The 27,573-nt window shown below is 35.7% G+C and overlaps 1 protein-coding gene across 50 annotated transcripts in view; it reads left to right on the forward strand.

The window, feature by feature from the left end:
* The window catches only part of RIMS1 (regulating synaptic membrane exocytosis 1), a 538,768-nt gene that overhangs the window by 70,878 nt on the left and 440,317 nt on the right, over positions 1–27,573 (forward strand). For 42 of the 50 annotated variants that reach the window (XM_058306992.2, XM_058306985.2, XM_058306986.2 and 39 more), the window contains exon 2: positions 14,100–14,180. The exons of the other annotated variants lie outside the window; for them this stretch is intronic. In XM_058306992.2, coding sequence (XP_058162975.1) covers positions 14,100–14,180 — 81 coding nt within the window. The remainder of the gene's footprint in view (positions 1–14,099; positions 14,181–27,573) is intronic. 50 annotated transcript variants of the gene reach the window in all.

Below are 27,573 nucleotides of genomic sequence, written 5' to 3' on the forward strand. Positions count from 1 at the left end.
ACAAGGACTCTGACTATCCAGTAAAGTGAATGACTAGCTTATTCTTCACCATCATTTCCCAGACATCTTAATTTGGTGGTAATTGAGAAGTCCTTTCATAGAATTGGCAAATAGGAGAAAATGGATCTTGAGGAAAACTATCCAGGCAGTTCATTCAAGAGAGAGCATAAAGTTGGAAGTAGTCGAAATCAATAAGAAAGGTCAATTCCAAGAGACCCTTTAGAGGAAATAGCCATAGGCCTCAGTGACTTATTGACCAGTAGAGGTAGTGAAAGTCATAGTGGCATCAGTCTCATGAACATTAGTAATGGAAAGATTTCATTGACTATTATGTAGAAATTAGAAGGTGTTCAAATTTAAAAGGAGAAGAATATTGAGTTGAGCATTTTAGTCTGTTTATGCTTTGCTGTTGGGGGGGTTTTAGGTAAAGATAAAGGCCAAACAGATAATGGGAGGTGAAGTGTGGAAGTAACAATTCAGGAACTATCAGGCCAGTTGAAACTGCAAAAATGGCAGGCATGCCAGGACAAGGGGGCAAGCAGAGGGCTTGAAGAATGCTCATACTTGTCAGTGAGGAGTAAGAAATATTTGCTAGATTATTTTTCCAAAGGCCATGCCGGTCATCAACATTTTCTTAAATCTGTAGGTATGTACATCAATTTGGGTTAAGGGGATGAAAAAGAGTTATTGACAAAATTTATTTCCTTTCTCATTGTAATTAAAAAAAAAATTAAGACAGAAAGCAGTCACATTCAGGTATTAAAGTTGCTGTTAAAGTGGCAAATGATATGGTTTCACCTTTTGTCATAATTTAGGTGAAATAGGCATTGTGGCCTCTTGAGAAATAAGGAAATATCCATTTACAATAGAAAACGAATAATGTCCATTTCTTATATGGCATGTTTTTATATATTAACGATAGCTCACTTAGAACACATTTTCATGTCTGATTGGCTCCACTTTTCCTTTAGCTTTGTAGGCAGATGAATTAGTTGAGAAAATAAGGACAATTAATTGAAAGTAATAACTGGAATATTTCATTAATGCCTTTTCAAGTTTCATTTTCCCATTTACTTTATCTACTTAAAATCCACGTAAATTCCACCAAGGAACTAATAAGGACCTCTCAGAATATATTTATTTAGCTATCTGGCTCCTACATGAGGGAGGGGAATGAATAGTTTGTGAAAAAAACACATACTTAGATACACAGTACTGTCCTAAAATACAAAGATCTATTATTTTGTGATACAAATAAAAGGCAGAAAAGTCACTGGTAAATAAAAACTCTGGCAATAATCTTTATAAATACCATCCATTCCCTTCTCCTGCCAAATTACATTATTTACCCTGGACACAAATTGTAGACAACCATTATCTGACAGCTGTATATTATTCTTATAAAACAGTGACATATGGCAAGAGGATGCAAAGTAAAGGTTACTGCATAAAAATGTGAAAAGTTACAGTTGTGTGGTCTTTGCTAAAACAATGAAATTATTTATTTGATCAAAACAAAATACTTCACAGGTATCATTTTAAATATTACGTGGTTATAAAACAATGAATCGTGCATCTAAGAATTTGTGATATTTCAGAAATAAATGTGTAACTTGGATAACAATATCAGTTTCTTAACTCACAGAGCACCAAACACAATACATGACAAATGACTGGATGACATAAATAAAAGCATTTGGGATTCTTAGCACAGCTCCTGGCCCACTGTAGAGACTCCAACATTTTATCTGATATTATTAACTGTTATTTTCCAATTTTGTTGTTGTGTCGTTTTTATATGTAAAAATGTTTGCATTTCTTGAACTTCATCTTGTTTTGCTGAATTGCTTCTTCAAATTAATCAAGACCATTTTTACTTAGTTACCTCTGTGTATTCCTCTGAATATTCCTGTTTAATTGAGTAGTTGTTGCTGACTGAATAAATGTTCTCTCACACCTCACTCATTCAAGCTGGTAATTGTTCCTTAGGATGGAGAGACCATGCTCAGCCTGGATGGGACAGAGCCCGCAGCTTACACCAGTGGTTCTCCACTGGGCTGTGAGGCACATAGCAGTTAGTGGTGTAGGATGTTGAAACTGTTTGTTAATGAAAACTGTACTAAAGTTTGTAAACAACTTCCTCATTAAAACAACTTATGTTAGTTTCAAGATTATCCCTGTAATGCTCTCATTCTCATTCACTTTCAGACCAGTATGTTTTCTTTGTGGGAAAGAAATGGGTGGGGATTTCCTTTGTGCAAACTGGAGCCCATGGTGTTATGTTACAGACAGGACCACCATCTGTCCTGGCACTTGGAGGAACAAAACAGAGTGGTAGCCACTGATCCAGACTGTATTTCCTCCCTTGCCAGGGTAAATCAGATGTTTATTTAGTTTTTCTGATGTTCTCCCTAATAGCTGTGGCTTGTCACTCCCTGATGAGTTTAACTCCAAACCTAAAATATTAAGTCTTCCACATGGGCTTCAAATGGTTCACATAAGTAGCTCGAAAGGACACGGATCAGTTAGAGGGAAAGTAAAAGAGTTAGATAGAGTTAGGAGCATAGCAAGTCCTCTCCCAACCAGGCCTTCTAGGAGTGCTTACTGCAGGGAGGCTGGAAGTATAAGACAAAGTAGAAAGAGCTCCCTTTATGCTCATGTCCTGTAAGCAGAAGAGAAAACTGCAAACTTATTTCTGCTGTTAAGATGTGATAAGCCCACTCACAAGTAAAAACATAAATATTACTGGATGATAGTTGGGAGGTGAGAGCTCCCTCACACATTTCCTCCCTGAACAGGTAAGAATTGGGAAGAAGTTTTGAGCAAAAGCTTCTGCCTCTAACAGCTGGTTAGAAATATGAGGTAGAGGTAGAGAAATGATTTTTGCTCTCCAGAACTTTTCCAGAATGAATCTTATGGAGCACTATTCCTAAAAGAATTGTTTTTGGGGAAAGTGGAGATGGTGGTTACACTCAAATGAAAGGTGATATTTTCAGAATTAATTTGTTGAGAAATAATACTTTTTTCCTTTGTGTCATCCATCTCCATCTCCTAAGCAACCTTGCTTCCTAGTTAAATTGCTTCCCTTTTTCCTTTCTTTTCTTCTCATCTCTTCCCTTACTTTTAAAAAAAATTAATTTATTGAAGTATATCACTCATACATAAACATACATAAACAATAAGTGTATAGTAATAGTTATGAACTTATAAAACAAACATATATAATATCATACAGGACTCTCATAACTCACCCTACCACCAACACCTTACATTGTTGTTAAACCTATTTAATGATTAAAGAGCATTATAAAAATATTACTACTAACCAAAGTATTTTCCCCCAACCCACACTATTATTATTATCTTTTTATTATTTATGTATCAACATACATAAACAATTAAGTGTGCAGTAAAAGTTGTGAACTAACATCATACAGGGGTCCCATACATCAACCCTCCACCAACACCTTGCATTGTCATGAGACGTTTGTTACAAATTATGAAAGAATATGTTTTTTTCTCTTTATTTATTTTTTAATGTTACATTAAAAAAATATGAGGTCCCCATATACCCCTCACCCTCCTCACCCCACTCCTCTACCCATAACAACAACCTCCTCCATCATCATGAGATATTCATTGCATTTGGTGAATACATCTCAGCACTGCTGCACCTCATGGTCAGTTTGGTTCACACCATAGCCCACACTCTCCCACAGTCCACCCAGTGGGTCATGGGAGGACATACAATGTCTAGTAACTGTCCCTGAAGCACCACCCAAGACAACTCCACCTCCCGAAAATGCCCCCACATCACATCTCTTCCTCCCACTGCTTAGCCCCAGCAGCCACCATGGCCACTTTCTCCACATATTGTCAAAGTCTTACTACTAATTATAGTCCTTATCTTACATTTGGTGCATTTTTCCTCCAACCCACCCTGTTATTATTTTTAAAATATATTTTTTATGACAAAAGTTGTAAACTTATAAAACAAACATGCACATGTGCAGAATTCCCAAACAACACCCCTCTTTCAACATACCACACTGTGGAACATTTGTTACAGATAAGATAATATCATCTGATTATTGCCATGTCCATATTGTAGATTTGGCTCACATTTTCCATACTGCCTCATTATCAACACAGTATGTTTTTGGCATAGATGCAACAATATTACATTATTACTGCTAACCACAGTCCATAGGTCAGTCCAGTTGCACCATTAGTTGAATGGACTATTCTCCCTGAGCTGTGTGGGTTTGACATGCTAGTCAAAAATCACTTGACCACATATGTGAGGGTCTGTTTCTGAACCATCAGTTTGGTTCCATTGGTCTATGTGTCTGTCTTTATGCCAGTACCATTACGACTATAGATAGGTAATATGATTTAAAGTCTGGAGATGAGGGTTTGCTTTTTCTTTTTAAGATGTTTCTGACTATTCAGGACCCATTACCCTTCCAAATAAATTTGATATTTGTGTTTTCAATTTTTTTTTTTTAAATGCTGGTGGAATTTTTATCAGCATTGCACTGAATCTGTATATCAGTTTGAGTAGAATTGACATCTTAATGATATTTAGTCTTCCAATCCATGAGCATGGGACATTCTTCCAGTTATTTAGGTCTTTTTTGATTTCTTTTAACACTGAGTTGCAGTTTTCTGAATACAAGTGCTTTGCATGTTGGTTAAGTTTATTCCTAACTATTTGAGTTTTATCTGTCATATTTTATTTTCCCCACTCTTTTGACACTTTTAGTTACTTTTATTGATATAATCTTCATTTCTAGACTTTCTTCCAGGCCTCTCTTTCCTGTCTTTTCTTCTCAGGCTCTATCTAGCACACCCTTTAGTATTTCCTGAAAATCTGGTCTCTTGCTTAGAAACTCTCTGTTTCTGTTTATCTGTGAATATTCTAATCTCACCCTCATTTTTGAAAGACAGACTTGTTGGATATAAGATTCTTGGCTGGAAGTTTTTTCTCTTGTAGTATCTTAAATATATCAGACCACTGTCTTCTTGTCTCCATAGTTTCTGGTGAGAAATCAGCACTCAATCTTATTGGATATACCTTATATGTTATGCATTGCTTTTCTCTTGCTGTTCTCAGAATTCTCTCTTTGTCTTTGCCACTTGAAATCTGATTAGTATGTGTCTCAGAGATGGCCTATTTGGATTTTTTCAGATTGGAGTACATTGTGCTTTTTGGACATGAATATCTATGTCCTTCAATAGGGTTGGGAAATTTTGTACTATTATTTCTTCAAATATTCCTTTCGCCCCTTTCCCCTTCTCCTCTTCTTCTTGGATACCCATGGCATGTAGGTTTGTACACTTTTTACTGTCATTTAGTTCCCTGAGAACTTGATCAATTTTTTCCATTCTTCATCTGTTCTTTTGTATGTTCACTTTCAAAGGCCATTCCTTCAAGCTCACCAATCCTTTATCCTGCCTCCTCAAATCTGCTATAAAATGATTCCAATTTTTTTAAAAATTTCATTTATTGCACCTTTCATTCCCATATGATCTGCTATTTTTCTATGTATACCTTCAAATTCTACTTTGTGGTCATCAAGTGTTTTCTTAATATCCTTAATCTCTTTAGCCATCCCACTGAATTTATTATGGAGATTTGTTTGAACATCTATGATTAGTTGTCTCAACTCCTTTGTGTCATCTGGAGGCTTATCTTGTTCCTTTAACTGGGCCATAGCTTCCTGTTTCTTGGTGTGGATTGTAATTTTTTGCTGGTGTCTTGGCATCTGTCTTACCAGAGTATTTATTCTGGGTGCCGTTTTTCTCTTTCTCCCTTGCTGGTTGTGTAGTAGGAGCCAAGAATGTAATTGGTGCTATAAGCTGTGGAGGCTCAAGCTACCCTCATTGCCCCAGGGACCAACGAAGCTTCTCCCAGCTTTCTCCTTTGCCAGGGGTAGGGACAGAGTCACAGCTGTGTGAAATAATCTAAGTCAGGCAGGCCTAGAATGTAATTGCCCAGAGAGACTGATGAAGCTTCACGCCCCTTTCTCCCCTCCTGGGGTGGGGATGGAGCTGCAGGAGTGGGCAGCAATTTATGCAGTGTGGATCCAAGATGACCACAGTTGCCCAGGTAGACTTCTGATTATTCAGACTGTGCCAGCCAAAGGTACCTGCAGTTACTTGGATAAGCTGGTGCAGTGCCTGCCAGCTTCCTCCCTGCCAGAGGCGGGGCTGAAGCCTATCTAGAGCTACAGGCCAATCTGGGTGAAAGAAACCAATTTCCCTCATGCTGGGGGCAGAGTCAAAATGGTGGCCACCAGCCTCTTTCCCACTTGGACAGATTCATACCTCAGCTGTTCCTAGGGTTATAACTTAGCCAGCCAAGTCTACCTATTGGTAACTGAAATCAGCAGTCAATTGTCTCCTCCCCTAGTTTTGGGAAATAGAGCATCCAGTTCCAGCCACAGAATAGCTCCTTCAGTGGCTCGTGCTGCCAGAGTAGGATACTCGCCGTCCTCCATGGCTTGTCTGGTAATTTCCTGGAATGGCTGGCGCAGGTCCCTGCAGCTTCCTCCCTGCTGGACTAGACTTGCAATCTGATCTGGATGGAGAGAAGCTGTTCCCACTCTCACTGTGATTTTCAGTCTGCCCTGCTTCCCCTCGTGCCAGGCACCAAGTTAATATGGCAGCTACCAGTCTCTTTCTGACTTGGATAGGCTCAAACTTTAGCTGTTTTCAGGATTATACTTTAGCCCACTGAATTTCCTAATCAGTAGCTGAAGTTGGTCCCAACTGTCTTTTCCTCTCCCGTTTTTGGAAAGTGGAGCTTTCAGTTCCAGCCCCAGAACAGCTCCCGAGGTGGCTTATGCCTCCAGTGGAGGATGGGCACTGGCCTCCATGGTGTGGAGTGCTCTACTTATGAGTCTTCTCTGCAGATGCACAGTCTCCTCCTTCCATTCCTCCAAGGATGTTGCAGGATGCCCTTCTGGCCTCCTGAAGCCCCCAAACAGGTTCTTCAGCTAGCTCCAGAGAGCTCTGGGTGTTTACTAACTGCCCTGTAGCAGGAGCTGATTCTAGGATCGCCTTACTCTACCACCATCCTTCTGGTTGTCTCTCTCTTCCCTTTACTTTGAACTTCTCCCTTTCCAGTGCTAATTCCCTCCCCTATCTTGGCGACCATAAATATAACAAGACCATCTTCCCCTCATCACTCCTTCTTTTCTCAATTAAGCTTTTTACAGCAATTGCCTGAATTCACTCTTTCCTTTTTCACACCACACTTTTCTCCATCAACCCACCACAATTCCACTTGAGCTCCATCTGTGTTACTCTTGGAGACTTCAAAACTTGATTTTAATATTCATCTTACTTGATGCCTCTGATTCAGTTGACTGTATTGATTGCTTCCTTTCTCTAAAAATTCTGAACTTCTTTCTTACAAGATTGTTTGTCTTCTTCTTTTCCTTTTTTCCTTGTGATTTGAGCAGTGGTTCACCCTTCAATGTTTATTGACAGGAAGTATCTGGTGCTCCAGGTTTATCAAAAGTTGTGTTGTGTTTTGCATGGAGAATGCATGCTGGCTAGAAAGTAGGAAAATGTAAATGAGAGAGAGTATGGGACAAGGTAACATATATAAATCCATAGTGTGCATAATATTTTAAGAATCGGTGAATGGAGAGAGTAACTGATTATATGAAAGAAAATAGTAGTTTAGATAAGAACAGGTTAATTGGTCATGTTACTGAAATCTTGGAAAATATATTAGGACCTTGTAGAACTAATCCTGTTAGCATTCTGGAGCCATACAGGATGATAAACAGGGTATGTTTGAATAATCCAAAGAGCAGGGACTTGACTTTTACTGATTATTTTCTTTCTTATCTGTCTTTGAATAATTTGTTTTTCCAAAATTTAAGATCACTCATTAATCTCTACTGAATCCTTATCTTGTTATCACCTTTATTTTGGATTCCTAGCCTTTCTGTCTCGTAGTGTGAATAACTTCCTGGTCTTTTCAGGGGAAGTTCAGCAGCCCTTGTCACTCATGGTGAAAGATGGCCAACTGGTTTCTCTTTTCTTATATATTAGGAAGTTACTTTGCCTCTCCTCCACATCTTTTTGAAGTAAAAATTACTCAGATGTAGCTGCTGAGGGTTTCCTGAATGAGGTTTAACAGGTCTTGCAGATTAGTGATTAGTACATCTGACTTTTTAAATGTCTATATTCGTTTTCCTTTTCTGGTGTAGAATTTAAACTGTTCTATCTTCATTTTATGGATATAGTCAGGATTCTTATTTGTTCACAATTAATTGGCATGAATATAAACTTCTCTATATAAAATAAACTTTAAAACAATATTTTTTCAGCGTTTCCTCTTTCTTTAATTTGTTAATGAAATACCTCCTTTGACAAATACATTTGAAGAAATGTTATAAATTGTACTGTATTTAATTTCAGATGAATCTTTTATCTTTTTTAGCTTTCTTGAGGCTTTCCCTTATGTCAACTTTTTCCCTATGCACCAATCCGTGTTACATCTCATTTCCTGTAATATTCCTATTGGTTAATAAGGTCATTCTACATTTATAGTTTAGCCAACTCAACATCTTATGCGCACCATTTTTCTGCTATCCTATTTGGAGAATCTAGCCCTGTGATACTAGAATAATATTTAAAGAACATGAAATTATTTGAATATTTTCAACAACATTCCTGTATCATAAAATCAATGATATTGAGACATATCTGAAGATATTGGACTCTGTGACCTCATGATTGACTTTTATCACTCTCCATTCATCTTTTAAGGATTAAGGTCGGGTAACTGAATGGAATGGTGGAAAGGACATTGGCTTTGATGCCAAACCTTGATTCAAATCCTGGTTTTCCTTAACAGCAACATCTATGTATCATGGGACAGATAATTTAAACCCTTAGATCTGGAGTATTTCCTTTGCATCCGCCTTGCAGGATGATGTCAGTATTAAATGAGGTATGCTGTGTACATTTTTGGTACAGGATAATTGTTAAATATATAGGTGTCATTCATATTTTCCCACTCTGTTTAGAAAGATCAGAAGAATAAAGGGATTGATTTTCTCTCTTCACTATTAAGAAATTGACTCATATGCAATTACTTCAAATTCTTATTTCATAAAATATCCATACAGCAGATATTAAATAGTATTTCACTATTTCAAAGCATTAACTTGACATTAAAGTGTCTCTTCTACTAAATAATTCATGTATTGAGAAATACCTCTTTTTGGTTCAAAAGCAGAATGAAACTTAGTTAAGCCATATGAAGTCAAATTTTGTGGAGTTACTCAAATCATAAAAACTGTTGTTCATAAAATAACTTGTTTTTTGTAAATATTTTATAAAACATGCTATAATCTTCCAAAGTCTTACCTAGAATTCATTCTAAATAGATATGTTTTAGCATGTTTGAAATCAACAGCTTTTTATCCTTTTTACCTATTCATTCATTTAACAAGTTTGTAGCGAGTTTCTTTTATATTCTGGGCATTGTTCGAGAATCTTGAAATATGTCAGGGAACCAAATACAAAGGTCCCTGCTCTTGAGCAGCTCATATTTCAGCAGTGGGAGACAGTAAATTTTGGTAAACAGTACAGCAAAGTAAAGAAAGCACTAGAGGCAGTGGATGTGGTGGGGAGAACAGATTGTAGTAATAAAGAGGATTATCTGGGTAGGAGCCATCAAAGCGACATTTGAGCAAAGATTTGAAAGAGGTGAGGTGTTGAGTCTTAGCAATATTGAGAAGAGCACTAGAGAAAGGAGGAAAGGGTGCTACAGAGACCCTAAGGCAAAGTCACTGTGGAGCAGCAATGAGGTCAGTGTGGCTGGAGCAGAGTGAGCAAATGGGGCAGGAAGGGAGAACTGTAAGATGAACTACAAGAGTTGGGGGAGGCCCGATTATGTTCTAAAGACTCTGGCATTTTACTATGAGTAAACTGGGGAATCATTGCAGTTTTGAACAGAGGGGTCTCAACCAGATTTATCTTTCAAAAATGTCACTTCAGCTGTTGTGATGAGAATAGAATCTAGGAGACAAAGGTAAATGCTGGGCAAACCATTGAAAGTCTATTTTGAAAATCCAGGTGAAAGATGATGTTGGCTTGGACCAGGGCGGCAAAAGAGGAGGAGGTGAGAAATGTTCAAATTTCCACATATTTTGAAATTAGTGCCAACCTAGTGGACTGGACATAGAATATGAGAGAAGAAGAGGAGCCAAGTCTAAAATGTTTGCCCTGAACAGCTGGAGAAATGAAATTGCAATTAACAGATAAAGATGGCTGCAGAAAGATCAGGTGTGGTAGGTGAAGATGAAAAGTCTCATTTTAGAGATGTTGATTTTCATAGGTCTATTAGGCATCCAAATGAAATATTGAGGAAAATGTTAGATGTCTGACTCTGGAGTTATGAAGAGATGATTGAACTGGAGGTGTGAAGTTTGTATATATTTTGGGTACATCTTGACTGATGCCATGTTGCAGAGCTTGAAGGACTAAATTGGGAGGCTTAGAGGTCCCTGAGTTCTATTTTCCTTTGTTTCTATGTGTTTTTATTCAATGGTAAGCAAAGCAGAGGATTATATATTTGAAAGTGTTTCATTTGGCTCAGTCTTACATAATTTTAACTGTTCCTAAGGTCTCTAAGTACATCGAATGTAGGCTAGTACAATAACACCTGCGTGGAGTACATACAAGCACACTTTTCTCTCTGATTAACAACACTGTTTGGATGTAGTTATTGTCTCCTTGATGATAAGAAAAACCTTGGTAAAATACAAAAACCATAAGATTGAGAGCAGAAATGTAAAAATGTTAAAATCTGCTCTTTGTTGGCTTAGTGCACAGTAACCAGGTTCTTAGCAATAATAATGTAAAATAAAACAATTCAGATAAAGTTCAGATTCAGATGAAGTTACATAAAATAGTTTATTAGGAGGTGGGGGTAGTAATTTCAGGTACCAAAATGGAAATCCAAAAGGAGAAAGTCATTATGTAAATAGTGTTTTTTGAAGGCATTTAGAATTTTTTAAATTCATACACTCTTTGAGTATCTAGAAACACATTTAGTTCCTGTTTGGAGAGATGACAGTCTCACCATAGCCTCATCTGCAGACTTGTGTTTGTGGTAATGCTAGCTCCTCCCGTGTGTACGTGCACGGAAGAGTGGAAGTGGCTGAGTGGGCAGTTGGCAGCCATTCATCGCATTGATTGCAGTCATTCATAAAGCCTAGAATCGCTGAGGGCGCAGTCAGGAGGAGCAATCCCATGAGGTGGTTGCGGAATGTCTCATTTGCATAAATCTTGAGTGGTGCTTGAGGGCGGAGGGAATGCTCACGTGCAGTTTGAAGCCTGTAAGAGTCCGTATCTGAGAAATCCCTGAGTAATTAAGGACATTGCAAAGAATAAGAGGTCAACTCCCTGACTTCCTAGTCCCTCAGTCCACTGTAATTCTGGGAAGTCTGCATTGTGACAGCATTTGTGGTCTCCTCATTGTCTGTCTAAAGGAATAAATCACATGTAGAAACAGACCTTTAAGGACTGTAACATGCTGAAATATTGCGTTTCTTCAAGTATGAGGGATTCATACAATTGAAGTAAGCCTTACTCATGGCAGATAATGGAAATTGGTGGGATTCAACAATTTCCACACATTAGAGCTGTCAAAACCATTAAGATTTATTCCTACAAACTGTGATATACCAGACACAACAATTCAATTATAATTTTAAAGAAATGTGAATTTACACAGGCTAACAAAAATTTGCCTCTGGTGAGTGTATTGTATTGTTTGTATATCTTATTCTGAGTTTTTCTTTTCTTTTCTTGCTTATATCTAGAAGAAAATTCAGCCAAGAGGATGTTAAATTAGAAAATATAGGGATATATATTACCGTGGCTTAAAGAGTGCACATCCAAAATAATTAATAATTTATAAAAATCTGAATAATTAATCAAAAAATAGTTTTTCTCCCTTATCAAAACTCAAATTTACTACCTACCTGTATCACTTTTGTCCTGTGGTGAGGATATAAATTAGTATGAAAATAGTGCTTTCCTTTTCTCAGTATACTTAAATTAATTCTAAAGATACTTTTCTGAGGATTGGTGTATTTATTTTTATTATACAGTAAAACTTTAAAGTTCAGAAATTCATATGAAGTTTGTATCAGAAATTTTCTATAGCATATGCAGACTGAAGCAGTATGTCAGCAATTGTAATTTTAAACCAAACCCGCTGGGTTCTTGATATAAGATGAGAGTGTTTTTACATAGACATGACCTTTCACTCAGGGCAAATAAAATTTTACTTAGAAACCCACCCTTAGTACTAGATAGATTCCACTTTTATTATAAAATAGTTACTTCAAAATCATATCAAAGGAAAGCTTTGTAAACACTTGACCCTTTAGGAGGAAAAGGAGGTTGCATATGGTTCTTTAAAATTTTTCCTAAGTCAGTGATATTTCAGATATTTTCACAAATAAATGCATATAAAGAATGCTGTATAAACTATTTTTAGTTGACTGAGAATTGCTGAAAATTTTTCCAGTGCTATGAAATTTAACTCGCTAGGCATTGTACGTTGTATAAGTCAGATTGAAATTTTAGAGTTCAAAAATTTCTCCCTAACAGCTCTTTTCCAGAAAGCTCTTTTAATGCTGATGCCTAAGTGGCTTTCTCCTTTATAAGTGGAGCAGAAGCACAGGTTTTATGGTCCCTATGGACGTTTTTGATACAAATCTCTTGACCAATACATTGAGAGTTAAGCATTGGCTCTAGACACAACACCACAATTCTTTACTGTTCCCAGGAGTAAGGCATATTGAAGCTTTGAAATACCACAGTTTTCTTTTCTTGCCACGTTACATATTGATTTTTAAGTCTTACTTGACCTTGTTTGGAATGAGCAGTGTGTGTGTGCACGTTTCTGTGCGTTGTGTCCACGTTTCCCTGTATCATTTCTTTCAGAAGCGGAGAATTTTGCCATGTAGCTTTCAACTCTGGGAAAACAGTTTGTTTACCATCACCTCACTGTTGACCCACTTCTAGAGTAACATGACTACCCCTAAATATTAGCCAAATTCGTTCAGTCAAACCTCCAAGAAGCCTCCATCAAAGTTCTTAAGAGCCATATTCATGTTTGAAGATCCTGGATTCTAAAGGGCATTATCATTTAGCAAAGTCTAGAATGTAGGGTCTCAGCTTTATAACCAAGGCTTCCCTGTTCAAAGTAGTGTTTGTTTTAAATATTTTTCAGTGAATGGACATTTGGGTCATTTAAGCACATCCTCTCATGGGAGTGATTTCTCATTTTTGCCAGGAAATTCCAATATTGTGTGAGCCATCTTTACATGAAAGTAAGAGAATCTCCTCTGATGTATGCCATTTTGAAATCTGTTATATTGTCCACCCTCTATATTTATTTATTCTATGATGGAAAAAAAGGCACAGAGACATTTTACTCTGGTTTTCCTTTTTTTTTTTTTTTTTGGTTGGTATTTTTTGTACTTATCACATACACACACGTTTCATATATGAACGTTTCCTTCCAACATTTCCTCATATCAGAGTGAAAGGGATTTTTAACATGGGGTATCTTTTGAGGCCTCTGAGATCTCTTTTTGTAAAAAGAGAAGGACCTGTATGGTGATGAATGTGTGAAATGAAGGTCCATATCTTTTAGTAAAATAGTTGAAGCCACAGAAAATCCCACCCATCTTTTAATATATCAATGCAATGTCTACTATTTTTAGGCTTTCAGATATCCTCAGATAGTGAGGCCAAGGCTTTCGGTAGCATTATTGCTGTGGGGAAAGCTGCTAGAAACAGTTTTATTGATACTAAAAAGAAACTCTAATACAAAGGTTAGTACAAATTTTATTTGGGTATACTTGAGCTCTTGGAAGCCTAAGTAGAAGATGTCCAAACCTAAGGGCTTTTCCAGGGCCCCAAAGTTAAAATTGAAGGGACTTGCAAAGACTTTCCCTTAGACTGTGTTTACAGTACCGTGTTTAATTTCCAGATGTATTCTGCCCTTTTTATAATTAATAGTGCGTTGTGCTGTCTATCATGCGCCCCAGGTGTGTTGTCAGGGACATGGCGAAGCCTGCTGCCTGCAAAACACCAAGAAATGCTGAAAACCAGCCCCATCAGCCTTCACCGTGAGTATGGCATTGGCTTGTTGACTGAAAAATGTCGTCTCTTACACTATCACTGGTTACAGATTTTTAAATTCACATTGCATGTGAGAGTAGATACTCTGGCTACCGAGGTATGTGTGTAATAAAAAAAATACTATTAAATTAGATAAGACTATCTAAAAACATGAACTCTATATTGTTACTTGATTAGGTGATGTTCAATTAGGATAAAACTAATTGCAGGAAAGGAACACATTTTTAGGACTCTAGAGTGGTGAAAAATTTCTTTTGGATTTGGAATATATGTGGGCTGGGGCATAGGACTTTAGGGAAATAAAAAGGCAAAATACAGAGAGGGGAAGAAAGAGTACTGAGTGGGACAGATGAGAATAAAAAGGAAAGGCATGATAGGCCATGCCCACCCTCACACTAAACTGTTAAAAGGTAATTGTTTAAAAAACGGATTGTCCCTCTAGTTTTATTTCTATTATTTTCATGCTCAAGGGTCAATGTTAGTGAAGAGTTAAATAACCAACTGACAGGGAAAGAAAGGGAGTAGAGTAAAAAGCCAAATGAATAAATTCTGAGTTTCAAATGTGGATTTTAATGAGATAAAATGTAAAGAGCTTTAAAGTTTTGAAATGAGTAGCATGTTATATTCATTCCTCTGAATGGAATTGTTCTCTGGAAAGAAAAATGAAACAGTTCCTTAAAATTTCTCAGCAGTGGTAATACTCTTAGAATAACCATGCACGCAAGAGGTTACTGCTAGATAAACCTCCTTCCAGGGTTTGCAGCAAAAGCCTTTGAAGGAAACGTCCTAAGAGTGATTTTCTATACATTTCTTTAGCTATTCTAGAACTCTTTCAAGTAAAACCGAAATAAATGAGATGAAGACTTTTGAGGCTATGAGAGAAAAACTAAATTTTTGAAATGTTGACCAGTTTTGGTTTTTTTGGTTTCTCTTTTTTTTTGAGGTGCTGGGGCCAGGGATTGAACCCTGGACCTTAAATGTGGGAAGCCGGCACCCCAACACTGAGCCACATCAGCACTCCTGAATTGGTTTTCAGTTTTTTTGCTTGTTGTTTGTCTTTTCTTGTTCTTAGGAGGCACTAGGAACCAAACCTGGGACCTCCTATGGGGGAAGCGAGCACTCAACCGCTTGTGCCACATCTCCTCCCCACTGTGACTAGTTTTTATTAGCATTGGCAAAGACTGAAATTAAATACGACATTTAAATGCAATATTTAAACTTAAGTTTGCATGTTATACACAGTAACAAATAATTTAACATATTTATATGTTAGGATATAAAATTTTGGTAAATAAATTTCACACAACTCAATAGATGGGTTGTAGAGTTTAACACAGTAAGTATATTTGAATATCAAATTAGACATTTCTTCTATATTTAATCAGTATTTTTTAAGGACTAAAATAGTTTTGATTTAACTATAGTAAAAATTATTTGTAATTACATTTACAGAAGTATAAAGTTGGGAGGAATACTCAATGATATTGCCATATATTTTTCTATAAATGTTCTTACTATAAAACCATTTGCCTGGTGATGGAACTTTCCTTGATAATTTGTAGAAAACTCATGGCTCCTACTTTACTTCTTATGTTCTAACATTTGAAAAAATTTTACTTATATTAAGATTCAAGAAATTTCTGGTAAATTTCTTGGAGGGATTAATACTGATTTCAAAATATGTTATAGCTTGTGTATTGAGTTCTATTTTAATTGGTTCCACTTATTCTAACGTCTGTTTTAAATTAGACATTATTAGATATAATGTGATTATTGTCTTTTTCCCCCACAAAGACTTTAGGTCATTTTTCCCCTTATTTTATTTTTACTCTCCACAGATTTTTACTTACAGCAATCTGTTGTTGCTGATATTACAACTAGTGAAACTTTCCTGCTGGCGCCTTTGATTATAGTGGCCAAGAACAAGGAACTGCAGCCTCTTTGGCTCCTTCCTTTTCACAACCCCTTTGCTCACTCTATACTATTCTAATTAAAATAGTGAACCTCTTCTTAGGTATCTTGAAGAATTTGATGTTTGCAGTTCATTCCTTATTTCTACTATGATTGTCAAGAGAGTGGTATTTGTGCATTTAGATCTCTATATCCACATAAATAACTTGCTAAAAGTTATTTAGGAATAACTTTCTAAAAAGGGGAACAATAAATTGAGGGGGAGATCATTAAGGATGGGTTTAGTATGTAGGTCATTTTTTAAATTTTGTAAGTTATAACCTATTAGTGGATCTGAGAATCAATTTAGAGGCTAGTGACCAGAATTTTTTTAAAAATTTTGAATGAAATAGGAATAAGAAAAGTAAGAGTGCATCCATCCTGGATTAGTATTGTGGCATGAAATTTAAGATAATTTTTTTTTTGAGAACTAAGTCAAAATATAAAATCTAATAAACCCTATATTTAGTTATGGGAATGCATTAATGGGTTTTATATGAAGGTGGCCTAGTCAGATTTGCATTATGTGTGTATATGTGTATGTATAAAATACTATTACTAACTTTGACAGAATTGAGGAAACTAGAAAATGGATGTGATATAGGCAAAATTAGAGATCAGCAAATCAGTTAATAGACATTACAATAGTCCAGGGGAGGTGATGAAGTCTTGACTAATAGCAATAATAGAGGGTATGGGAAGGAGATATTTTAAGAGCCGCATCAGCAGTAAAATGGGTAAATTTTGATTGCCAATTGAATATGAGTTGTGAGAGAGGAGTTTTGGCGGAATACTATATTAATGACTTGGATGATGAAAGGCCATCAGCAGAGAAAAGGGATTAAAGAAACAAACCACTTCTGGGAGTAGGGGAATGGTGATAAAATCAGATTTTGATACAGTAATTTGTGGTACCTGTGAATTATCCAAGGATATAGGTCCAATAAATGGTTGGGTACATGAACCTGAAGCTCTCAGTTTATTAGTAAAGTGGATGACATCACAAAAGGAAATAGGGTTGGAAAAAAAAATAACAAAGAGAGCCCTAGGTACAACCAAAGCTTAAGGAGTGCCTATAGGTATTCTCCCAAGGCATAGAAATTTTACCACATGAGCGGGTGGAGATGCTGGATTATTATAAACTGAGGAGGAAATTAGAAGTAAGCAAGAGGAAATGGTGACTGGTCAAAATGCTTGACTGAGTAAGAAAAGAGACATAGTGTAGGTAGATATGTGGGGAGCAGTGTGACTATATTTGTGTTGCTTATTACATTCTATTACTCAAGTCTAGATTGATGAATATACATGTCAATATACTTTATATTTTTGATAACTATGTATATAACCTAACCAAAGATTCCCTTTTAGTTATCATTAAAACGTCACTTGATAAAACTTTAGCATGTTGCATGAGTTGTCATCACTTAATCAAGCTAATAAATATATCAGAATATTAGTGGAGTTCAACAAATTGAGTCTTAGGCCTGCTATTTCCTAGGTGTAAGATACAGAGATAAATGAGATACAATTCTGGTCTTAAAGGTTCCTTCATTGTTGGAAAGACAATTACCTAATCAAATAAATTATAATATAATGTAGCATGATAAGTACTACACTAGATGTAAGTTAGAAAGGAAGGAAATTACTTATTCTGTTTGGAATTGGTATATTTAGGGAGGATTTACAGAACCTGTAATAGTTAATATGAAATTTGAAGGATGAGTAGTTCAGTAGATAGGCAAGTTTGGGGTACAGCCTTCTGGAAGGAGAGAATAGTTACCTTGAGGTCTAAAACATCAGGTTGTGCTGGGATAATTTAAATCATGTCCTCATTGCGGGAGCCTTTGTGTATGTGTATTTGTGTATGTGGTTATGTGGGTGGGTGGTTGATGGTGTGTGTGTGTGTGAAATAGAGCATGTGAAAGAAAGGCAGGAAGTGCTGTATCACAATCTCTAAAGAGTAGGAGTTTATCTAATTTGGAAAAAATAAGCAACATGTGCCTCCTCTTCAGTTTTACTTTTACTACTGTATTTTCTTTTGAAAATTGATATATTGTAGCATTATATGGTATTTTTTCAAAGTAATATTGGGTTTGCAAAGTCTGAGAAACCACTTGGTTACTCATTAATGTCAGTCATGGATGTTAGTGGGATTAGGTAGAAAAGGTAGAGGGTAGGACAGACTTCAGAAAATGTTGCAGGTAGAATCACTAGAGTTTAGTGATTCATTAGATAGAATAGTGAAGCAAAGAGAGAAGGGGATGATAACTCCATTTTAGCTCAAAAGACAATGAATGTGATAAAAATCAAGAGAATTAAGGTGCTAAAGCAGGTTTAGATTCAGTATTAAATGTGCTTATTAGTGGCCAGAGAGATACCAGTTGAGAACATCCAGTAAACAATTGGCTATTCAGACCTCAGTCTCAGAAGAGAGATCTAGGTGAGATATCAATTTGTGAACAATGACTGCATAATAAAAAACAATGATAGCAGCACAGCATTGTAAATGTGATTAATGCCAATGAATTTTATGCTTGGGAGTGAGATGAGAAATTTTATGTTGTATATATGTTACTACAATTTTAAAAAAAGACTAAAGAAACAGTAACAATTATATGTAAAACATGATCCTCGACTGGATCTAATAATGGAGGGAAAAAAGCCAAAAATATATTACTGGGACAATTGAAAAAAATTGCAATATAAACTGTTTGTTTTATATCAATGCTAAATTTCTTGAACTTGATAAATTGTACTTAGTGTGGTTACATAAGTGAGTATCCTTGTTCTTAGGAAATATACATATTAAATAGTAAAGGAGCATGATATATGCAGTCTTATCTCAAGTATTTAGGAGATAGATAGATAGATAGATAGATAGATAGATAGATAGATAGACAGATAGATAAAATCTAAAAAGTCAGGAAGGGAGGGAAAGAGTTAGTGGGCTATATTTTCATTTTGTGATAGAGCCTTTGAAACAACAGTTTTAAATTTTAAGTTTAATTTTTCTATTTTTATTTAGTTGCTTGTGATTTTGGTGTCATTATCAAACAATTGCCAAATTCAAGGTCATGAAGATGTACCCTATGTTTTCTTCTAATAATTTTATTGTTTTAGATCTTAAATTTAGGCCTTTGTTCCTTTTTGTTTTAATTGATTTTTTAATTAGAGAAGATGTAGGTTCAAGGAAAAATCATGTAAAAAATGCAGCATGCCCACATACTTTCCCCCCATTATTAATACTTTGCATTAGTGTGGTGCCTTTGTTACAATTGATGAAAGACTCTTATAACTGTACTATTAACTATGTCCATCATTTAAATTAGGTTATATGTTTTTTCCCATATAATGGGAATTATTAACACTTTGCATTAGTGTATACAATTGTTATAAGGGTTCACTGTGTTATATAGTCCTATGTTTTATATTTTATTTTAATTTTTATTCTAGTAACAGATATATGACCTAAAATTTTCCCTTTTAATCCATTCATATATATAATTTAGTGCTATTTATTACATCTTTGATCATTTTTTTTGTCAATTTTTACATATGGTGTGAGGCAGGAGTTTAGCTTCATATTCTTTTGCATGTAGATATTCAATAATTTCAGCACCACTTGATAAAAAGGTTATTCTTCCCCTGTTAAGTTGCCATAGATTCTATGTTGAAAATCAATTTCTAGATTTATTTCTGACTCTATTCTATTGATCAATTGTCTATCTTTATACTATGCCAGTACCACTTCTTAACTATAGTTTTGTTGTAAGTTTTGACATCAGGAATTTGAGTCCTCTTACTTGGCTTTTCTTTTTCAAGATTGTTTTGGCTATTCTGAGTCTCTTGCATTTTCATATGAATTTTAGCATCAGCTTACTCATTTCTGGAAAAAAAAAAAAGCCAGCAGAAATTTTGATAGAGATTGCATTGAAGCCATAGCTCAATTTGAGGAGTATTTGCATCTTAACAATATTGTCTATCAATCCATGAACATGGGATATCTTTCAATTTATTTAGGTCTTTTTATTGTTAACTTTTTATTGCAATGCTAACATAGAGCAAAACATTTACCATTTTAACCACATTCATTTACAATTTAGTAGTAGTAATTATATTCATAATATTGTGCTACCGTCATCATTTAGGTCTTTTTAAATATCATTCAATGACAATTTGTAGTTTGTCTTGTACATTTTTTGCTAAATTTATTCCTAAATATTTTATTGTCTTTTGATTCTATGGTAAGTGAAATTTTCTTAAATTCATTTTTGAATTGTTCATTTGTAAGAAGCAGTTCTAGCAAATATAAATACAATTGAGTTTTACTTATTGATCTTGATCATTTAACCTTGCTGTTATTTGTTAGCTGTTATTGTTTTGTGTGTGTGTGTGTCTGTATGTGTGTGTATTCCTTAGGATTTTCTACTACAAGATATGTCATCTACAAATAGAGATAATTTTCCTTTTTTCTTTCCAATCTGGTTGCCTTATATTTCTTTTTCTTGCTTAATTGCTCTAGCTACAATCTTCAGTAAAATGTTGAATAGAAGTGGTGATAACAGACATCCTTGTCTTGTTCCTGATCCTAGAGGGGGAAATTTTCAGTCTTTCTCCATTAAGGACAATGTTAGCTGTGGGTTTTTAACAGTTCCTTTAATAGTTATTTGAGGGAAACAGACTTGGCCCAGTGGTTAGGGTGTCCATTACCACATGGGAGGTCCGCGGTTCAAACCCCAGGCCTCCTTGACCCGTGTGGAGCTGGCCCACGCGCAGTGCTGATGCGCGCAAGGAGTGCCCTGCCACACAGGGGTGTCCCCCGCGTATGGGAGCCCCACACGCAAGGAGTACGCCCATGAGGAGAGCCGCCCAGGGTGAAAGAAAGTGCAGCCTGCCCAGGAATGGTGCCGCCCACACTTCCCCTGCCGCTGATGACAACAGAAGCAGACAAAGAAACAAGACGCAGCAAATAGACACAGAGAACAGACAATTGGGGGGGGGGGGGGAGTTAAATAAATAAATAAATCTTAAAAAAAAACAAAAACAAAACAAAACAAAAAAATAGTTATTTGAGTATTCATATCATGAAAGGGTCTTGGAGCTTGTCAAATGCTTTTTCTGCCTCTACTGAGATAGCCACATAGATTTTTATCCTTTAATAGCATCATATCTTGCATTGATTTTTGTATGTTGAATGGATTTTGCAGTCCTGGGAAAATGCCACTTGGTTATCTATTTTATATGTTTCTAGATTTGGCTTGCTGGTATTTTTTGATGATTTTTTTGGGTGGGTGTGTATATTTATATCTTTTCATAGTATGTGTGTATATATATATATATATATAGTATATTCATATTAAGGAATATTGGTCTCTAGTTCAAGTTGTTTCAACATTTTTAATGATTATATATGTGTGTGAATCTTTAGCTATTTTAGTAAACCTTATATTCTTTATAAGTAAAGCTTATATTCAAAAGTCAGTTATACATAACTTTTTACCACTTATTATTTGGTGTTATTGACACCATCTTGATTTGTGATTCCTAGAAAGTAAAAATTTAACACTATATGTGCATGCATGTGTGTGTTTGTGCTCTAATGAGCTTCATGAAATAAAAATTATCAGTGTAAAATCAGTGGCTAGGTACAGAGTATTTAAGAGAGTCAACCAGAAAGAAAGAATTAAAAAGGCCTGTAGGTAATACTGATGAGACTCTTCAATTGGAGTTTCTGATTACATTTAGAAAAAGTAAAAGCCTGTTTTATTATTAATGTATTTTTCTTTATCAGAGAAGTTGTAGGTTTATAGAAAATCTTGTACAAAATACAGGATTCCCATATACTACCCCACCAACAAGTTGCATTGGGTGGAACATTTGTTACAATTGATAGCATATTTTTATATTTGTAATATTAATTAAAGTCCATAATAAATGGTTTAGAGTTCCCTGTTTTTATAGTTTAATTCCATGAATATTTACAAAAAAATTTTTGTAATCATATCTACAATCTAAATTTCCCATTTTAATTGCATTCTGATATATATTTCAGTGCTGTTATTTGCATTCACAATGATGGGCTACCATCACCACCAGCCATTACCAAAACATTTTTATCATTCCAAACAGGAACTCTGTTCATTATAAGCTTTAACTTCCCATTCCCAATCACTGTCTCTTGGTAATCTATATTCTAGATTTTTTGCTCTATGAGTTTGAAAAGCATGATTTTTTATGGCATTTATTTGTACTTACTTTTCTTTTTATTAGTTAGCTGACTGTATGTCCTATAATTAATTATCAATGTCATTCATTTAAAAGAATGAATTTAAGTTCTAGATTTTTAAAAAAATATGAATTTTTTTGTGTGCCAATTTTTGTCCTCTCTGCTCCCTCTTTTCTAGAAATGATCTTTCTGTACAATGATAATACAAATACTTAACTGGATCCTCTTGAGTACCATCTGTGTTGAGACTTTTGACATGGACATGTGTGTCACACGCTCTTCTTTTCCCCTTCACCACAGCTTCCAGATGAGTCAGCCTTTAATTGATGGGGAGGCTGCTATCCAAAATTTTCTTTTAGTAGGCATACTTTTTGAGATCTCAAGGACATGACTTTTTTCGCAATTGCAATCTTTGTGCAGGCAGTCACATCCAGGGACTTCGGAGGGCCAGCCTATATGAAAGCAGAATGATTACATAAATTTAATCATGTAAAAATAGTAGCTTCTATTTAACCTAATTTAAAAATAGTCAACCTTTAGTGCCAAAAATATCACCATGTAGAATGTATATTCATATATTAATTTTTCTCATAGCAATATGGGAAATATACATATATTTTTATATTTGAAAATATGATTTCTCATTTAAAATCACATTATCTAATATCACAATTATATCTTATACTATTTCCTAACAATTGTACAGAAGTCTTTGTTATTATAATATGCCACCATGCCTTTAAGCTCTGTGAAGCAGGCATGACCTTTGGGCTCTGTGGCCTAAGGCCAAGAACACAAAGTCCTTCTACAATAGTGGATGGCAGAAGTACTACAGATAACTCTGAAGAATGAATAACCCACTAGCAGACTGTCTCCACCTCTAGCACACCCCTATAGTGAATGCAGTGATTCCTTCCAAAAGTCTGAGAAAGACCCTATGAATCCTGGAATCTAGCCTTTCCTGGTCTTTCAGGAGCTTATATCTCTGTTCCTCGTTCTTCTCTGCTCCTAAAGTTCTGCAGATTTTCTCCCCAATCTTTTCCAAATATTTTAGAGTTCTGATTTCAATATAGTTATGCTCTCTCCCATCAGTGAAAACTGTTGTCAGCTTTGAATGAAAAAGTAGAACTGAAGGAAATGGAGATTAACCTCTTCAGCTAGTGGAAGGAGTATGTAATAGAAAAAGCAATTGGCTGCTTGCTTTGCAATGAATCAGGCTGTGTATTCCCCCTGCAGCTGTTTGCAGAGCACAGTTCCAGGCACTGGATATTATGATGAGCAAACCAGAGCCCTTGTTCTCATAGAGCTTGTAGTATAGGAGAAGAATATCTAAACAACAACAAAAAATATAGATGCTAACACTGTTCATTTTCAACAAGGGCCTAAACTGACTGCAGTGATAAGAGAACTACACTGGGAAAGCTCTTTAGAGAGGGTGGTCAAGGAAGGCTCTGAAGGGAGGTGACTTTTAAGGAGAGACTTGAAAGATGAGAATTCAGCTTTGTGAAAAGACAGAGAAAGGGAATTCCAAGCAGTGAGGACGGTATGTACAGTTGTCCTCATATAAAAAAGAGCATAGCATGTTTGGGGAAATAACAGAGGGCCAGAGAAAATAACTGATGAGAGCAATGGATGAGATTAAGGAGGTAAGGAAGGGTTCCATTCAAGGTCTGCAGGTCTTTGGATTTTGTGTAAGAGTGTTGAGAAGGCCTTGAAAGCACTTCAAAGAAGGGAGACTCATAATCCAATGCAGTGTGGCCAATAGATTGGAAGGGGAGATGAAACCTTTAAGAGGCAGTTAAGTTAGTTTAGGGAGGACATAATGGTGGTTTATACTCTGCTTGTGGCAAGAGTTGGAGCACTTAGAATTTGATCATGAACTTTTGGAAGCAACAAAAGAAAAGAGGAATTTCTGCACATTGAGGGAAGGTGGTTCCAAGTCAAGTGTGTAATTTCTAACATGCTTAATAGTCACTGCTCATTGAGTATATAAAGTCTGGTAGACAGTTTTTTCATAAAGTCTTAAGCATCTTATTATGTACACTAAAATCTCTCAAGTGGTATATTTAAGTGAAAATTTTAGAACTCTCAATAATCACTTTAGGTAAAATTTTATAGAACTTCAGATATTAAAGATAAATTATGAAAAGTAAAATTGAGTAGAAATTGGAATATAGTTATGGTTGGATTTTCCATTATGAAAAATGTTTGTGGTTGTTTTGATTTTTCACACTGATATTCTGTTGGGATAGGTGATTTAATAATTTTGTAGGTGATTGGATAGAGTAAACAAATAAGTAATTTAAATGATATATTAGATTAAAATATTGTTCCTTTTTTAAAAGATGTCTCATTTACTGAATAAAATCAAACTGATAAAAGAGAAAGCGTATTTTTGTACACAAAAAAATCTTTTGACTATATATTTTGTTCTAAAGGCAGTATTAATAAAGATAACTGATCTTAACAAATAAGTATTCTTTTTGAGCTATGAGTTTATATCAAAAGCCTCATGAGTTTTATTATTTTCTAAGTCATTTTTTAATATACTAGAAGATATATTCAATATCACAATTTGTAGTTCTATTACCACCTGTAACAGGAATCATATTGAACAGGTAGTAGTAGAAAAAGAAAAGGTCCAATTTAAAAACTATGTTTAGGGAAGTGGATGTGGCTCAAGCAGTTGGGCTCCCACCTATCACATAGGAGGTCCAGGGTTTGATACCTGGAGCCTCCTGGTGAAGGCAAGCTGGCCTGTGCAGTGAGCTGGCCCACATGGCAAGCTTGCCCAAGCAGAGAGCTGCCCACGCAGACTGCTGCCTTACACAGGAGTTCTGCCCCATGCAGGAGTGCTGCCCCGTGCAGGAGTGCTGGCCTGGTGCAACAAGATGATACAACAAAGAGAGACACAGAAGAGAGACAATAAGAGATGCAGCAGACCAAGTTGCTGAGGTGGCACAAGAGAATGAGGACCTCTCTCCCATGGCAGAAGGTCCCAGGATCAGTTCTCGGAGCTGCCTAATGAGAATACAGGCAGACACAGAAGAGTATGCAGCAAATGAACACAGAGAGCAGACAACGGTGGATGAGGAGATATAAAGAAATAAATCTTTAAAAAAATTTTTAAATAAAAACTGTTTCGTCTTTCAGAATAAAGTCAGTATTACCAGTAATTTGAAAATAGAGAATACTAGGATCACTGATATTTCTAATTCATAGCTATATTTAGGAAGTGACAGAATTTTAAAAATATGTGGCTGACATAGTCTTCATTTTCTTTATATTATTTGATGATTTATGTAAATCATTCTATGCCAGTTCTCTTAGTCTTCCAGAGCTTCTCTCTCTGCTGAATAATAATTACCTGTAATTATAATATTGTGTTTATCCTTTCTGAATGCTCAAAGTAGAAGGTACCTTCTTCAATGTGTTAGGTATTGAAAGATTGGTTAATTCTATTAGAGAAGAGCTGTAGTAGTTTTATATGTAGCAGTTATGTTTTGTGGAACTTTGTTAGTCCTGTGTAACTTTCACCAGTTATTCCTTGTTGACTGAACTAGGTCTTCTATTAATGCTCTGAGCAGTTCCTGTGTTGGTGACCCTGACATTGGAGATTTATATATTGTGTGTCCTCTATTCCTATGAATAGGGGATGTTTAAGTTAACTACAACTGATTTTCTTCTTGTACAGAGATTTTGCCTTGAATCCTATTCCTTACTATCTTATTGATTCAAGAAGGAAGCCTAAAAGTCACAGGTCAATTTTACCTGAATAGTGGGGTCAGCCCCAAGCAGCTAGCTCAGTGATTCTGCTTCCTATCAGCTCTCCTAAGCCAATCTTAAAAAACATAATATTTGTTGACAGGAATAAGGAATTGGTTTTTGAAAAATTTCTTGAAGAGACTAAGGCTGTACAAGCAAAAGTCAACTTCTGATTGAGTTCCCTTAATGTCAACTTTACATCAAACCACATGATATAGGCAACAACTAAGAATTGATGATGTGTGCACTTGGCTAACTTATGGAAGATAAGGCATGAGTCTTGTTATTGGACTTTCCCAGGGTCACTCAGTAGGACAGGGACAGATTCAGGTCTAGAATGTAGTTATCTGGATTTACAATATACGATGGATTCAATATATGTAGATGGCCTACATTATAAGCAAGAAAAATAATCTTTTTGATTTGTAGGAGAGGGATCATGGAATGAAGGAGAAATCCCAGCTTTAAGGGTTAGAGAGTTGTATTTTTCATCCTTGCTCTGTTACTTGCTGGTTGATATTGGCCCAGTCATTTTACCTTCTTAAACCTTAGTTTTCTCATTTAGAAAACATGAAGAAAACTGTTGCTAGTTATCTCATCAGGATTGTGTGGATTAACGGAAACAGTGTATATGAGAGTATTGTGCACTCTGTGAAGTACTATATAAATACCTACATTAGTCATTCATTATTTCATCCATTCAGAAATATTTACCAAGCTCTCACTGTGTGCCATGCACTCATATTAGCACAATTTTTAAAAATTGGTCTATCCAATCAAACCATAAGTTTTATCCTTTCATCTCTATTATAGTGTCTTATTGAAAGGAGTTGTGTAAAAAGGTATAAGAGGGGAGCATTGAAAATGAATACATCCCACCTCACACTACCCAGCATGTATTTAAATGTTCTCTACTGTGCATGAGTAGGGAAGTCAGGAAATGTGCGTTTGAAAATTTTCTCCAAGTTATACTGACAAAATATGCTAATTTAGAACTATTGATATGTTCTACTGATATGCCCAGTAAAAATGAAGATTAGCTGAGCTGAATGTTAATTCCATAAAACAATATTAATGGGAATATCACTGAATTAGATCTTTCAAAACCCATGCAGGAAAAAAGCAAGGGAAAATCAGTATTGCCAATATTTTTATTAGAAAGTTTCTGTGTCTCACTGTTACTCTGTGGATCACTGCTATTTCCTCCAGTCTTCTACACAGAGTCTTCAGCCCAGGATGAGAATGGTTTGCCTGTGCCAAGAAAAGAAATGGTTGTTGTGCAAAATAGGAGGCTTATAGCCAAAGGAGAATCTGGTTAGTTCTGTGATAGCATTAGAAGAAAGATATTAAATAAAATGAGAAGATCATGCACAGGATCTTGGACAAAGTATGCAGTCAATGAATGTTTATTTAGTGTAAAATGGTTATGGTAGATAAAT

This window comes from Dasypus novemcinctus, chromosome 11 (genome assembly GCF_030445035.2).
Source record: "Dasypus novemcinctus isolate mDasNov1 chromosome 11, mDasNov1.1.hap2, whole genome shotgun sequence".
In the NCBI taxonomy this organism is placed as follows: domain Eukaryota; kingdom Metazoa; phylum Chordata; class Mammalia; order Cingulata; family Dasypodidae; genus Dasypus; species Dasypus novemcinctus.